The 14654-nt window shown below is 42.2% G+C and overlaps 1 protein-coding gene across 1 annotated transcript in view; it reads right to left on the bottom strand.

The window, feature by feature from the left end:
* The window catches only part of KCNAB1 (potassium voltage-gated channel subfamily A regulatory beta subunit 1), a 193516-nt gene extending 182231 nt beyond the window's left edge, over nt 1-11285 (bottom strand). Inside the window, exon 1 of the mRNA XM_083504447.1 lies at nt 11018-11285. Coding sequence (XP_083360573.1) covers nt 11018-11259 — 242 coding nt within the window. The 5' untranslated portion in view covers nt 11260-11285. The remainder of the gene's footprint in view (nt 1-11017) is intronic.
* Nucleotides 11286-14654: the final 3369 nt, after the last annotated feature.

The raw sequence follows: 14654 nt of genomic DNA, 5'->3' as shown, positions 1-14654 counted from the left end.
GCTGCCAGTAGGACAGACGTTTTGGAATGTTCATTGACAGCACTTAGAACGTTCCTTGACAGCTAGCAAAGGAAGAGAAATACATTGTTTCTATTGTCTCCGGCTGCTTCTAAAAAGGAGTAAAAAGTAACTGAAATCTGAAATTAACTTTGGATTGTATGAGTTGTGTTTAAAGGGGACATTGTTTCCCTCTAGTGGAAATCTCTGAAATTGGTTACTTTATAAGAGCTGGGCTAGGGGGACTTCCAGCTGCAAGATAAGAACTGTGAGTGAAAATAAACGATTCGTTGGAACAGCTTCACAGGAAAATAGACAATCTGGGACAAAAGGTGAACACCAACGCAGAAACCATTCAGAGATCGATACAGGAATTTACGTTGACACGGCAAACTGCACATGAAGTCAGGGAGAAAACCCTTGCTGCTGAATGTAAAAAAATACAACTGGAGTGTGAAAGAGCCCCATCCATTCAAAGGCAATTCGATGTGACATCTGTTATGATGGAACTTAAAGGAAAACAGAAGAATTTGGGGACCAGAGCCCTACCTGAATTGGGAAAGGAAAGCCTGACAGAGCTTCAGGAGGAGGCTGGACTAACATCGGTTGAGAAAGAGAGGCTTTTGGGGGCCAGTATGACCGCCAAAAATGTGAATTTATTTAAGGGTAACTGTGAAAGATGTTGGATTGAAGAGAAGGGGGAAGAAGAAGAAGAAGAGTTTGGATTTGATATCCCGCCTTTCACTCCCCTTCAGGAGTCTCAAAGCGGCTAACATTCTCCTTTCCCTTCCTCCCCCACAACAAACACTCTGTGAGGTGAGTGGGGCTGAGAGACTTCACAGAAGTGTGACTGGCCCAAGGTCACCCAGCAGCTGCATGTGGAGGAGCGGAGACGCGAACCCGGTTTCCCAGATTACGTGACTACCGCTCTTAACCACTACACCACACTGGGGGATTGGGAAATATGGACAAATCTGAAGCTGCTATTGTTGGGCCGAGTCGTTGTGGTGGGGATGAGGATTGCTGTGATGCCGGGGATGTTGCTTTTGTTTCAAATAGTGCAAGTTTTGGATGGGATGGATTGTATCAGGAGGTGGCAGAGGGATGTTTTTGGAGTTGTTTGGCAGGGCAGAAAGCCTCGAGTAAAACTTAAGATATTGACGGATGCTAAAGAAGGAGGTGGACCTGCCCTGCCAGACCCCTAAACTTTGTTGTGAATCATCTGCTCTTTGCTGGCTGAGAGAATGGTTGTCTCCTGGAAGCACAGAAGTGTTGGATAATGGCAGATGAAGTTGATGGACTAGATAGAATTGGCGGGAAAGACTGGCAAGATCCGAGACCAGGGAGAAGAGTCAGTGGAAGAAGACTGGGAAAAGTTTAAAGATTATTTATAGAAATATTGTAAAATTAATGAATGTTAGAAGAACGTTGGAATGAAGTTATATGGCTTCAGTAGAAATGTTATAAGGAATTAAGTATAAATAGATTAATAGAGTATTAAAGGAAAATAAGGTTAAAATGTGTTAAGATAATTATAGGATAGAAAACAGGGGAAGATGGATAGGAATTGGAATTAAGTGTAAATAGATTAATTGAGCTTTAAAGGGAAAAATATGGTTAGAATGTGTTAAGACAATTATAGGATAGAAAACAGAGGAAGATGGAAAGGAATTGCTGAAACAATTAACAGAAGTGGAATACAAAAAGGGAGGTGTGAGGAGGTCAAGGAAATAAGGGAAAGAAAGATAAGATGTTGAAATTGAAATTTTAAATGGTTTTTGTTTTGTTTTGTTTTGTCTTGTTTGTTTCTTTTATTATTATTTTTTATTATGTATTGTATTGTATGTTTTTTTTCTTTTTTGGCTTTTTTGTAGTGTTGTGTTTAATTTGTTGGAAATTTAATATTATTTTTTAAAAAAATAGAAGTTCTTGCTTTAACATCATTGGATTTATAGGCATCTCTGTAGCAATTATTGACAAGTCTAACAGGCTGTGGTTCTCCAGAATCGAAGTGTATAGCAACAGGGTTGCTCCATTTTGGGGGGTCAAAATCACCAATATATGGTTTCTGAAATGTGTGCACAGGCTGTTACAGAGATTATTGCCAGGTTGGGAGAAGACTTGTATATGAAACAGATCTCCAGCTGCCATCAACATGAATTAAAGACCTTTAGATGCTAGTATCAACAGCAGCCGTTGATCTCTGAAAGGTCTATTTCTATAATGTTCTGGGCTGGGTTTCAGCAAGTGCTGAATACTTTTTCCCCTGCAGTTTTCTCAGAGTTTCTGTAACTCAATTCCACCAGGAAAGCCAGACTAGTCACTGATTAGTATTGCTTTACTATTTAACTTATACTAAAACTGATGTCCTACCAATAAACTTAAATAAAAGCTGTCTTGGTAGCTTTTTCAGCCCCAAAGGGATATAGAAGGACATTTACAACATATGAAATTAAATTCTCAGTGGTGCTCATGCAATCAATAAAACAATAACATTATAGTAAGGCAATAACACACTAAAATCACAACCGAGAGGCAACACATAAAAGCTGCAGCACATAGAAAACTGCCTCAGCCTCCTTAAACCTCCCAGCTCTTTTCATTTAAAGATCACTTGGCTCTGCCAGGTTAATGTTGGCCTGCATACAAAACATCATATTTCATTTCCTAAAAGCCCTCTATCACATAAGTCTTAGTTATATCAACAAAGGAATTCTGTGAGTCCCAGATCACACAACATAAATTATCCATTGGACCCAGACTTCTTACTGTACATATGTTTGTCTGTACACCCCCACACACACACACAAACATACACACACATGTACAGAAGCTACAATTCTGAAGTCTAAGTATCTGGCTAAGGTCAAATTTGCTCCAGTTACAACGGCTGTTTAGGCCAAAACATTCCAAAGCTCTATTTCAAAATATTAGCTGCTTCCAAATTAGATGTTTACTCTAGAAATGCCATCTGTTGCTCACGCTCTTTTTACGGGGGAACCAGACCACATCACTGCTAGCCCATTGCATTCTTGAATTTTCTGTGTTGTCCTCCCACTCCCCCCACCCCCCGGAAATGATGAATGACATTTTTTGTTATCTTAAAGCACAGTCACAGCACCACTCTGTCCAATGTGGACTGGCAAAATGCTATTGAGGCTCTTGGGGGTTACCACGCCTTTAATTAAACCCATCCTTCTATGAAAAAAATAATTTTCTTCACCTCTAATTCTTTCTGTTTCGTGCAGCCCCAGTATTGTTGATGAATTACTAATTAATTGCCTCTTGATAAATCAGTTCTTGATCTCATGGGAGTTAGTAACTGTTTTGTTTTTTTTAATAGCCGAAGACTTCTATTTCTCAGTAGATGAAAACAAAAAACACAGAGAAGATTCCAGGAATGTTTTCTCTCTAACACACGCCTGTATACAGTGGTACCTCGGGTTACAGACGCTTCAGGTTACAGACTCCGCTAACCCAGAAATAGTACTTCGGGTTAAGAACTTTGCTTCAGGATGAGAACAGAAATCGCGCGGTGGAGGCGGGAGGCCCCATTAGCCAAGGTGGTACCTCAGGTTAAGAACAGTTTCAGGTTAAGAATGGACTTCCAGAATGAATTAAGTTCTTAACCCGAGGTACCATAGTACAAGGAACAGGAACTAACTAATTATGTGATAATGTAAAAGGTAAAGGGACCCCTGACCATTAGGTCCAGTCATGGCCGACTCTGGGGTTGTGGCACTCATCTCGCTTTACTGGCTGAGGGAGCCGGTGTACAGCTTCCGGGTCATGTGGCCAGCATGACTAAGTCGCTTCTGGTGAACCAGAGCAGCACACGGAAACGCCGTTTCCCTTCCCGCCGGAGCAGTACCTATTTATCTACTTGCACTTTGACGTGCTTTCAAACTGCTAGGTTGGCAGGATGTGATAATGTAGCATTCAATAATTATTAATGTTGCAGCTAAGCTGAACAGGAATCAATTAATGGCAGAAACATTTAATTAAAGTTGTGGCAACATCTGCTGATCATCACTTACTTCTGGGTAAACATTATTGAAGGCTCTTGGCCACAGGACCAGATCCTGATGGCAAGCACTGTGTTATATTTAGTGTTGGCTGGAGCCACCGATCTCATTCCGCTTTTAGCTGACGGCAGGAAAGCATTGCCTCAACAGTGCTCAAGGTCCCCTGCCTAGCAGCAGCCTTCGTTTCATTCTCTTTGCTAGCGAACCAATTTAAACTGAAACAAGTCAATTCTGAGGAGGGAAAGACAGCAGACACCCAGGGACTTATGACCAAGTCTGTTTGAAGTGATACCTTAACTGTGATTCCTGCTAGCTGAAAACACTAAAGCGTTCGTCAATATCTTTTCTAAATTCACTCCAGTCACTGCTAGGAGATTTGCAAGGCCGGATTTGACTGAATCGGCGCCCACGTGAGGCATGCAAAAGGTAGCATTTCAAATTCCAAGGGCTAAAGTGCTCAGAGAATTTCTGCTCTGTAAAGGTCCAAAAGGATAGGGGAAATGAGTCAATTACCAATTACCATGCAGAGGAGAGAGACCAAGCAGTGCTTAGTTGCTAAGGGCTCTCTCTCTCTCTCTCTCTCTCTCTCTCTCTCTCTCTCTCACACACACACACACACACACACACACACACAGAGAGAGAGAGAGAGAGAGAGAGAGAGAGAGAGAGAGGAGGGGGGGTTCCTTTGCCCTCCTGCAGCTTCCTTCCCACAGCATTGCTCCAGGCACTTCAATTAGCTCACTTTGGTTTTAAGAGTTCAGCTAGAGGAGAAGCAAAACTAGCTTTGGTAATGGAGGTAATGGACTATGTGGGATAACTTGCCAGAGGATTACCTGCACGGTCCCCACAGCTGAACTTAGGCTTCTGCTTTCACCGTGAATGGGGCAGAGCCTGATTTAAACACAGGTTTCCTCAACCCCGGCCCTCCAGATGTTTTGAGACTACAATTCCCAGCATCCCTGACCACTGGTCCTGCTAGCTAGGGATCATGGGAGTTGTACGCCAAAAACATCTGGAGGGCCGAGGTTGAGGAAGCCTGTTTAAACACATTGGTTTTAGCCATCATCACATCTAAGCTGGTAACCAGGTGGCCAAAGAGCTCCTCCTCTTCCTCCAGGTTTAACCAGAGAGTTTAATGAACATGTGAAAGCCACAGAACAACACAGCAGTAGGGAATCTTTTCCAGCCTGAGGACCACATGCAGTTCTGGGCAATCTTCCAGGGGCCACTGATCAGTGGTGGTCAGGGCCACAGGCAAAAGTGAACAGCAATGAATGTCAATGTGCAGTAGGCTAGTTTCTACACACACACACAAACACGCCATCCTTCTCCATCTTTCACCCAGGCAAGCAACAAACATGAACAGAGTTTGAGGACGCATTACAGCCAATCAGAAACACTCAAGGAGGGTGCAAAGCATGGCCAGTGAGGGGTGTGGTACTCCATGAGCCAGAGAGAGACACCAGAGAAGTGCATTGAAAAATTTGGAGAAGAGCCAGTTTTTAAGAGTTGCTGCATTGCAGTTTGCATCTTTTTCCACAAAAGTGAAAATTAGGCAAGTTCATATTTAAATGCAAACTGAATCTAATCTCTCCTCCACCCCTGTCCTTTACACAATTTCCCATTTACACCCATAACTGAGAATTAGTCATCTTTACACCCATTGCTTCCTAAAATGAATGGAATGGGGAAAAAACCAAAAATGGAATGGAAAAAAAACCCAGTACAGCATAAAGGTACACCTGATCAAAAACAGCATTTATTTACTTTATATTTTTTTTCATTCTTCCTTATGGTGCCTGTTTCCTTGGCATAATACCTCATAGGGCAGGTGGGCTGGAGAAAAACACATTATTGCAGTTCCCCAATCTATCTGCCAGCAAATATTGAAGCACACAGGAACACTGCTTTTATGTTTTGCAGTTTCAAAAGTACAGTGAATGAAAAATTCTCTTTTCTGTTTCAAACCAATTTGAGTTCCCTGCCTCTCTTACAAAGGCATTTCTTCACTTTTTTTGGTTTTGCTGATCGGAAATGCTTTTCACTTTTGTGAACATTGCATGGATAAGATGGTATGAGAGCTCACTAGTGTGTACTCACCCCTGGGGTACTGCATTCTAACCCAAAATGGTTGGTGAAGGAAGACAAGTAGACAGGACAGTTTCTAGGATAGTAACAACAGCCAAACTACTGACACTGCCTCCAGACTTTTGGAGGACAGATTCAAACACAGGTTTGTGCAATTAAAGTGGATTACAAAGGTCCGTATAGTTAAAGCTATGGTTTTCCTGGACCATAAAGAAGGCTGATCGCCGAAGAATTGATACTTTTGAATTATGGTGCTGGAGGAGACTCTTGAGAGTCCCATGGACTGCAAGAAGATCAAACCTATCCATTCTTAGGGAAATCAGCCCTGAGTGCTCACTGGAAGGACAGATCCTGAAGCTGAGACTCCAATACTTTGGCCACCTCATGAGAAGAGAAGACTCCCTGGAAAAGACCCTGATGTTGGGAAAGATGGAGGGCACAACGAGAAGGGGACGACAGAGGACGAGATGGTTGGATAGTGTTCTCGAAGCTACCAGCATGAGTTTGACCAAACTGCAGGAGGTAGTGGAAGACAGAAGTGCCTGGCGTGCTCTGGTCCATGGGGTCACGAAGAGTCGGACATGACTAAACAATTAAACAACAACAACAAACAGTTGTCATATAACCTTCCCACAAACAAATCAGGATAAATGCTCAGTATAGACCAAATGCACACTCGAACCTCTGCATAGGTTTTGTGTAAGTAAATTGGGATGAATACTCAATAAACAGCTCATCTGGAGAAGCCCAGAGACGCTTTCAGGAAGTGAAAAGCACTATGCCTACAAAAGACAAATAGAAAACAAATTGGGGCAATTGTCTTTTTACAGGTAGTGTAATCTCAGTAGTATGGAAGCCACTTGAAAATGTTGTCACCACTTCAGATTGCAGTTGTTCTCACACAATCAGCTCCCAATGAATTTGCAATGATTTTCCAAGAGAGAGAACTAGCATGAAAGGAGCAAAAAAGTACTGTCCACAAACAGCTTCCCAAGCAGGGCAGCCACTCTGCTGTTTTCTGTTCAGGCAGCTACTGTGCTATTGACTTCTATGCATGAATTGGACCTCAAGCAGTATCTTGTTCCTGCCAAGCAAGCATGACAGAGCTCACCAGCTCTGCCTCAACCCATCTCCAATCACCTGCTGTTCGAAAATCCCTGGACATGGTTCAATGGATGGAAGAAGAGACAGGAGGAGAGATTTTTATGTAAGGAGAGAGGAATCAAGGTCCGCTTGTTTTGCTCTTAGTTTGCTGTAACCAAATGTTCCAGGTTTTTATTTTTTCTTTGCTTGTTTTTCTTTGGTATGTAGAATCTTAATAAACTGTTCTTAAAAACTAAATGAGTGGGGGAGAGATTCAGCTGCTTTTAAGATCACTTGTTGTTATTTCCTCTTTCTTTTTAATTTCATAGGAACTATCACAATGATAGCTATACAGTGGTTACAGTGGTTATACCTTGGGTTACAGACGCTTCAGGTTACAGACTCTTCAGGTTACAGACTCTTCAGGTTACAGACTCCGCTAACCCAGAAATAGTGCTTCAGGTTAAGAACTTTGCTTCAGGATGAGAACAGAAATCGTGCGGCGGAAGCAGTGGGAGGCCCCATTAGCTAAAGTGGTACCTCAGGTTAAGAACAGTTTCAGGTTAAGAACGAACCTCCAGAACAAATTAAGTACTTAACCCGAGGTACCACTGCACATTTCCTACAGTTACATCCTCCACCCTTTGAATCAAAGGGATGTGTGCCTTTGGCATACATATCTAGCTCATGGATTGTTCCTTGGCTTTTACATGTCTCTCGCTTTTTATGAAAAGGGGAAAGGGATAATTACTTCAATGCCATATGTTTTGGCCATTATGTGAGTGCCTGTGAAATTATTGCTTTAATAAACAATTACACATTACAGTAGAGTCTGTTCGTCATGCAAAGCTGCTAGCTGACCAGGGCCTAACCTTTTAAAAAATTAGTCTAATTAGTCAAGAGACTAAAGCAACCACATGAATGCTTTCTGGTGCTGTTTTCTTGTGGGAAGTCAGGGAGATGGTCAGTTTTGAAACTGCATTTTAAAACATCTAAGAGGCTTAAAATTAATAGGCTCTGGCTGAGCAATTTTCAGCCAATAGAACTGGTATGAAAAATCCCAAGAAAACATTAGTAGCAAATGTATAGGGAAGGTTCTACTGTGGGACTATTACTAGTGTTAAGAGAGTAATTAAGCATATAAATGGGGGAGCTTTTTCCACCTGAGGGAAACATTCTCTTCTGGGCAACCTTCCAAGGCCACATGCCAGTGGTGGGAGGGGCCAGAGGCAAAAGTGGGTGGAGCAACAAATAAAAATGTCACCCTATAAGATTTGGGACCCAAGCAATCTAAAATAGTGCCCTTCCTAATACCAAGCCTCTCGGGCCTTATGATCAGCATAGGAAGCTCTGCTGGTGGTGCCACCATTGGGGAGGTGAGCCAGAACAGGGCCTTCTCAGTGGCGGCCCCTCATTTGTGGAATTCACTCCCTAGTTAGGTGCATAAGGCTCCCTCGCTATTACATTTTAGGAGAAATTGAAACAGTCCAGTTTACCCAGGCATTTGGTGATTGAAAGTTCTGTCCCTGGCCACTGCAAAATTATTAGTGATTGCTTTTAGGAGTTTCGGGCTCTTATTTAGAAGTTGCAATTGTATTGTTTCACTATTGACATATTTACCAACCTGGGCTCCTTTGGAGGATGGTGCAGGGTATAAATTCAATGAATAAATAACTGTTAGAGCGCAGCAGGCTAGTTTCTGGACACAACTCACATATTCCTCTCTTGTTCATCCAGAGAAACAAGAGACAGTATCAGGAAGGCTATGTCAAGCTATGAGAACGGCGCTAACTCATTGGTAGAGAATCTGCTTTTCATGCAAAAGGTCCCAGGATCAGTCCCTTCTGGGAGAGGCCCTTGTCAGAAATCCTTGAGATCTGCTTGCCATCCATGGCAGACAATACTGATCTTGTGGATCAGTGGTCTGACTCAGTATAAACCATATTCCCATGTTCTTAGATCTCCATGCCAGGCGGTGCTCCAAGCAACCTGGAGACAGAATAGACTCGAATAACACAGCATGGTATAGAAACTGAAAAATCAATCTTGTCAGTTTTCTGGACTAGCTATTGTGCCTGAACCTGTTGCCAATGCTCAGAGAAACCCACTGTGCCATATAGAATGCTCACACCATCTGTGCATTTAACAGAGGGAGGCAATGCTAAAGAAGCCCATCAGCACCAACCTGATATTTGTTCAGCTGTGTTTTGGGAGCAAAACATAAAAGAGATTTGGGAAGTGTTTAAACCTTAGTGGACAATGACTTCTACTTCTACTTCTTTGAATCCACACCGTGGGTGCAGAAGTTAAGCAGCGGGTAACAAGCTCTTTCGGAAGTCCACAAATGGATTTTGGGGAAACGAGTTGCTTTTCCTACTTCAATATATACACTTCCCTTTCGTATTGATTTGAAACGTAAGTGAACATTCTGTGTTCAGCTCCTGCTGGCTTGGAAGGTACCTTTCAATTGTGCGCAATTGTTCATCTGCCACATCTGTTTTTGAGATTTTCACACTAAGAGAGAATGCTTAACTCACTTAAGTTCAGGTTGAAAGCAAATCCATTCATTATTTCATGCTGTTTAATTTAGTATGGAAAACAATGAATTGTTAATAAGGGACACTCATCAAATTCTCATAAGCTGGTTTATTTATACAATGATTAGCTTTTCTTCCTCTCGTGCAATGTTAACAAATCCTGCTAATTCAGCTTATTGTTGAATAGTAGAATGCTAATGCTGCAGCTTATTCCTCTTCTTAGCTAGATTTTGTTCATTACCCTCCACCCCACACACAAACTTTTGTTTATATTCTACTTCTTTAAAGCTTGCTTTCATGGTTAAATGGTGGAAGTACTCAGCAGGCAGAAACTTGCAGAGATCCTCCAAGGTTTTCCCAGGTTTGTTCCATTCTCCAAGGTGTTAAAAGCATACTTTACCACGGTTTTCATTGGGGGGGATCTGCAAGAGCTAAACATGAAATTGCTTAATAAAAGACCTGCAAGATTTGTTATAGCTTATGAACATGGTGCAGTTGTCATACCTCCTTCATTTATGAGAGATGTATGTTTTATTTTCAGGAACACACTCAGGACAAACTTCCGAAAGGTTGGACATATAGTGGAAGGGTGGGGTGGGTTTTTTCTCAGAAGGGTAGTAGAAAATGGGTGATTGACTCAATGGGTATGGTAAACCTGAGGGGAAACCCCACCCCACCCTCCCACAGAAGTCTGGCGACTTCTGTTTCAGTGTGTCTGAAGAAGTGTGCATGCACATGAAAGCTTATACCCAGAACAAAATATATATATTTCTATTCAGAGGAGGGCAGACGCTGGCTAACAGCACAATCCTAACCATGTCTGCTCAGCAGTAAGTCCCATTGAATCCAATGGGCATCACTTAGGTAACTGAAGTTAGAGTTGCAGCTTAAGTGACTGTAAAATAAAAATGATTTAAGGAGGGAACACGGACCTCTACCAGACTCTCCCCCCCCCCCACAAAAGCTATAGTTTCCAAATAGTATCCCATTTGTTCCAACAGTCTTCTCAATTGAGGAAAAGGTTGGAAGAAGTACCACATTCAGCCAAACAGACAACTGCAGGGAGGAGGCAACTATAATGCCTTAAAGTCTGAGAATAAGCAGGATGGGTTAAAAGCAACCAACTCCTAAAATGTGCTACAAGCTCAGATGAAAGCACTGCAGAACAACCCCAATGTAAGTATAAGCAGACGAAGACAGGACTGATCACGGATCTGGCAGAAGTCCAAGTGCAGTCATCTCACTAAATTAAAAGCACACTCATCATCTGTCAGTGAATGTAGGTACCTGTATAGCATCCCTGTGGCAGCTTTGACAGTTTGCTGTATCAACAGTCCATGCATAAGCAAAAACTTCTCCAGTAGCTTTTGTTCTGCTGGGCTCCTTAGTTCTCCAGGCCAGCATCTTGCTGGAAGGCAGACGTTAGGAACCATTTTTTGCCTCGTATCCTTCAAAGGTGTTTCACTAGACTTCTGCACACCTCTTTTTGGGGGTGGGATATCAGTACACACTGGCTTGTACAGATTCATCTTCTACTGTAAAAGCCAAGAGCTAAACCCCACACCGCTCAGATGCCAGTGAGGTGTAGTGGTTAAGAGCAGTGGACTCGTGATCTGGTGAACCGGGTTCGCTTCCCCGCTCCTCCACATGCAGCTGCTGGGTGACCTTGGGCTAGTCACACTTCTCTGAAGTCTCTCAGCCCCACTCACCTCACAGAGTGTTTGTTGTGGGGGAGGAAGGGAAAGGAGAATGTTAGCCGCTTTGAGACTCCTTAAGGGGAGGGAAAGGTGGGATATCAAGTCCAAACTCCTCCTCCTCCTCCTCCTCCTCCCCCCTCCTCCTCTTCTGTCCACAGGCTTCTCTAAGAACCTCTTGCCATTATGCTTCTGTTTTCAGAAAATGCTGTTTGCCCACTAGATGCCCAGAAAATACTGCACCATATTTTCCATCCAGTCCCCCAGTAGGTTCTGCTTACCATCTCATTTTAATGGATGCATAAAATGAACCACATGGTCACAAATGGTCAAAGGGAGCTGGGAACTGCCATGGGAATAGAATGCCAACTCTGTTTCTCATGCAATTATATTTAGATAAAGAAAAATATGTTTGTTTGGGATTCAGCCCTCAGTTCCAGGCTCCCACAGAGTTTATTTAAAGATTGATTGTGTCATTCCCAAATATCATTTTAAAATAAATAAATAAATAAATAAATAAATAAAATGTTTTTATTTCTTTGTTGCAAAGAAACTAAATGTATTTTTCCTCAAGGTAGTTCATACCTTGTAGAACGTGATAGTTTCCCCAGTGCTGAACTTGGAATGTTTTCTTGCTGAAAATAGTTCACCCCTCACCTGCCAATCTATTCTGAGATGTGGTTGTGAGCTTGCTATGTCATGGTTTGGAAATGGTGCCTGTGATGTCATTAGTGATGAGTTCACTTCACATTCTTATCAATCTCCATTTCTAAGCCTTTTCTATTGTAAGAATGTCTTTGTAGTAGCTAAACTTTCCCCTCTGTATCACCAGAGGGCAAGACTGTTCAAATAGCCTCAACATTTTGTGAACTTTCCTTATTACCGACCTAGGCCTTTGAAGGCTAGGGCTCCATTGCTGCAGGACATATATTCTTTTTTTAAAAAAGAAAAAGAAAGAAAGAAAAGTTAATTTGATCACCTCTTCAGCAAGGCTACCCCTCCCTCCAAAGAAATGGTGAAATCAGCAGTGCACCTCTAATCACACCTACTCAGAAATAAGTCCAACTGAATTAAATGGGGCTTACTCCCAGGTGGGTGGGGCTATTATTTGTGAAACACCTTCCACATATATGCCCCAAGGTGATGTACAGACGTATCATTTAAAGCAGATAAAATCAATTTAAAAGCAATACAGGGACAACCAAGCATAGGTTTATGAACCAACACTAAAGGCAAGAACTTTCTCAACAAAGCTTGTTGAAACTACAATGGACCCAGTTGTTTCCAGATGGTACAAATAGCTATTGATGATATTTATTTCACAGCCTTAAAAACTTTCCCAGGTTCTATCAATGCCGTTGAGTGAGATGTTCTATTGGTGCTTCCCAAAGTAGCCTCTGGTACACCTCTTGTGTATTGACTATTCCGCCGCCGCCGCCCAATAAGATGAGGCACAGCATCAGACCCTTGAGAAGAATATCCTCCTCTCTGGTATAAACATCCACAGAAGCTAGAATAACCTTGCCTCAGGCATTTATGGCTCTGGGGAGCTGTATTGTAATAGCCAGGACATTCCTAACCCGGTCTTTCTTTCCGTCAGTAATCCATCAAACAGAATGTCATTAGATAATCAACTCATCTGATGATGATTCATGGCCTCAACTAATCTCTAAATCTTTCAAAAGCAGATCAGTCAAGATTGATCTGCAAAGAGAACATGCTTTGGAGAAGATTATATTTCCGTGCAACGGAGAGACTTATTCCTGCTTTGCAAGCAGTGGTTGACCAATAACCTGTGGGATTTCGATGACCTTGCCAATGCCAGTTGTTGAAATGTTTCACCAAGGTCTTATCTCCAGTTCCTGGTTATAATACATAAGGTCAAAACTTGCTTTTAACATCTGCTTTGGAAACCTGATAGATATTGTTGGACAGATCCAAAATTGCAGCAGTCAGGCTGATATTCCAGCTTGCACATTGAGCAGGAACATACCAATCTTTGACACACTGACAGTTTTCAAGTCTATAATTTAGCAACACACCTTCACTCTCCTGTTCTTTCTTATTTAGGACATGTTCATAGATCTGTCACTTTGGGGAAGTGGGCTGGAGGCAGTTGCATGATGCCACAGAGGTCATTGCAATGAACCGCTTTACTCTGAATGGCTAATCTTGTCTTGTCTGCTTGGGGAATTAGCAAGAGCCACACCATTTACTATGATTAAAATATGTACTTATGCAAAGTCGTTGGCAATGAGTAAAACGACTTTGTGGCTTAAGTACCAATACAAAAATATAATCTAGCACAGGTACCCCAAACTCATATTGCCTGAAGCATTCAATGCTTATTAATCGAAATGTGGGAGAAATTTCAAACCCAACATCAGGCTTCTGCTATTGATCCAAGAAATATACAGCAACATAGAAATGAGGGTCAGAGTAGGCTCAAATGGTAGTGTGACAGATACTTTTAAAAAACTGCAAGAGATGAAGCAAGGTTGCCTTCTAGATCTCAGTCTTTTTAACTTTTACATTTATGATTTGATGTCATATGTAGCCAATGCAAACTCCCTCTCTCCAGTAATTAGGAACATATGATTTACTGTTCTTCCATCTTTCCCGATTGGGGCCTCAAAAAGCTCTTGGAAGTATCCAGCTCATACGGTAAACAGGAAAGCCCATCTATAAATGAATCTAAGACCAAGATGCAAATTTGAGCAGACACAGTCCTGGGTATAGATGATGCTTGGATCAGTAGGCTATAGAACAGGCTTGCTCATTTAGATGCCTGGGTGTACTCTTTAATGAAACTCTCTCCTGAAAGTGTCATATGGAGATAGTGAAAGGAAGGTTAAAAAAAAAAAGGTAAAGGACCTCTGGTTAAGTCCAGTCAAAGGCGACTATGGGGTTGCAGCACTCATCTCGCTTTCAGGCTGAGGGAGCCGGCGTTTGTCCACAGACAGCTTTCCAGGTCATGTGGCCAGCATGACTAAACCACTTCTGGTGCAATGAAACACCATGACAGAAGCCAGAGTGCTCGGAAACACTGTTAATCTTCCCGCCACTGCAGTACCTATTTATCTTCTTGCACTGGTATGCTTTTGAACTGCTAGGTTGGCAGGAGCTGGGACAGAGCAATGGGAGCTCACTCTGTTGCAGGGATCTGAACCTCCAACCTTCCAAAAGGAAAGGCACAGATAACGACAGGGGCATTGATGAAGTTCTATTAC

The sequence above is a fragment of the Podarcis liolepis genome, assembly GCF_965112155.1.
Source record: "Podarcis liolepis genome assembly, chromosome: 5".
Taxonomy (NCBI): Eukaryota; Metazoa; Chordata; class Lepidosauria; order Squamata; family Lacertidae; genus Podarcis; species Podarcis liolepis.
This window is presented reverse-complemented; position numbering and strand designations above follow the sequence as displayed.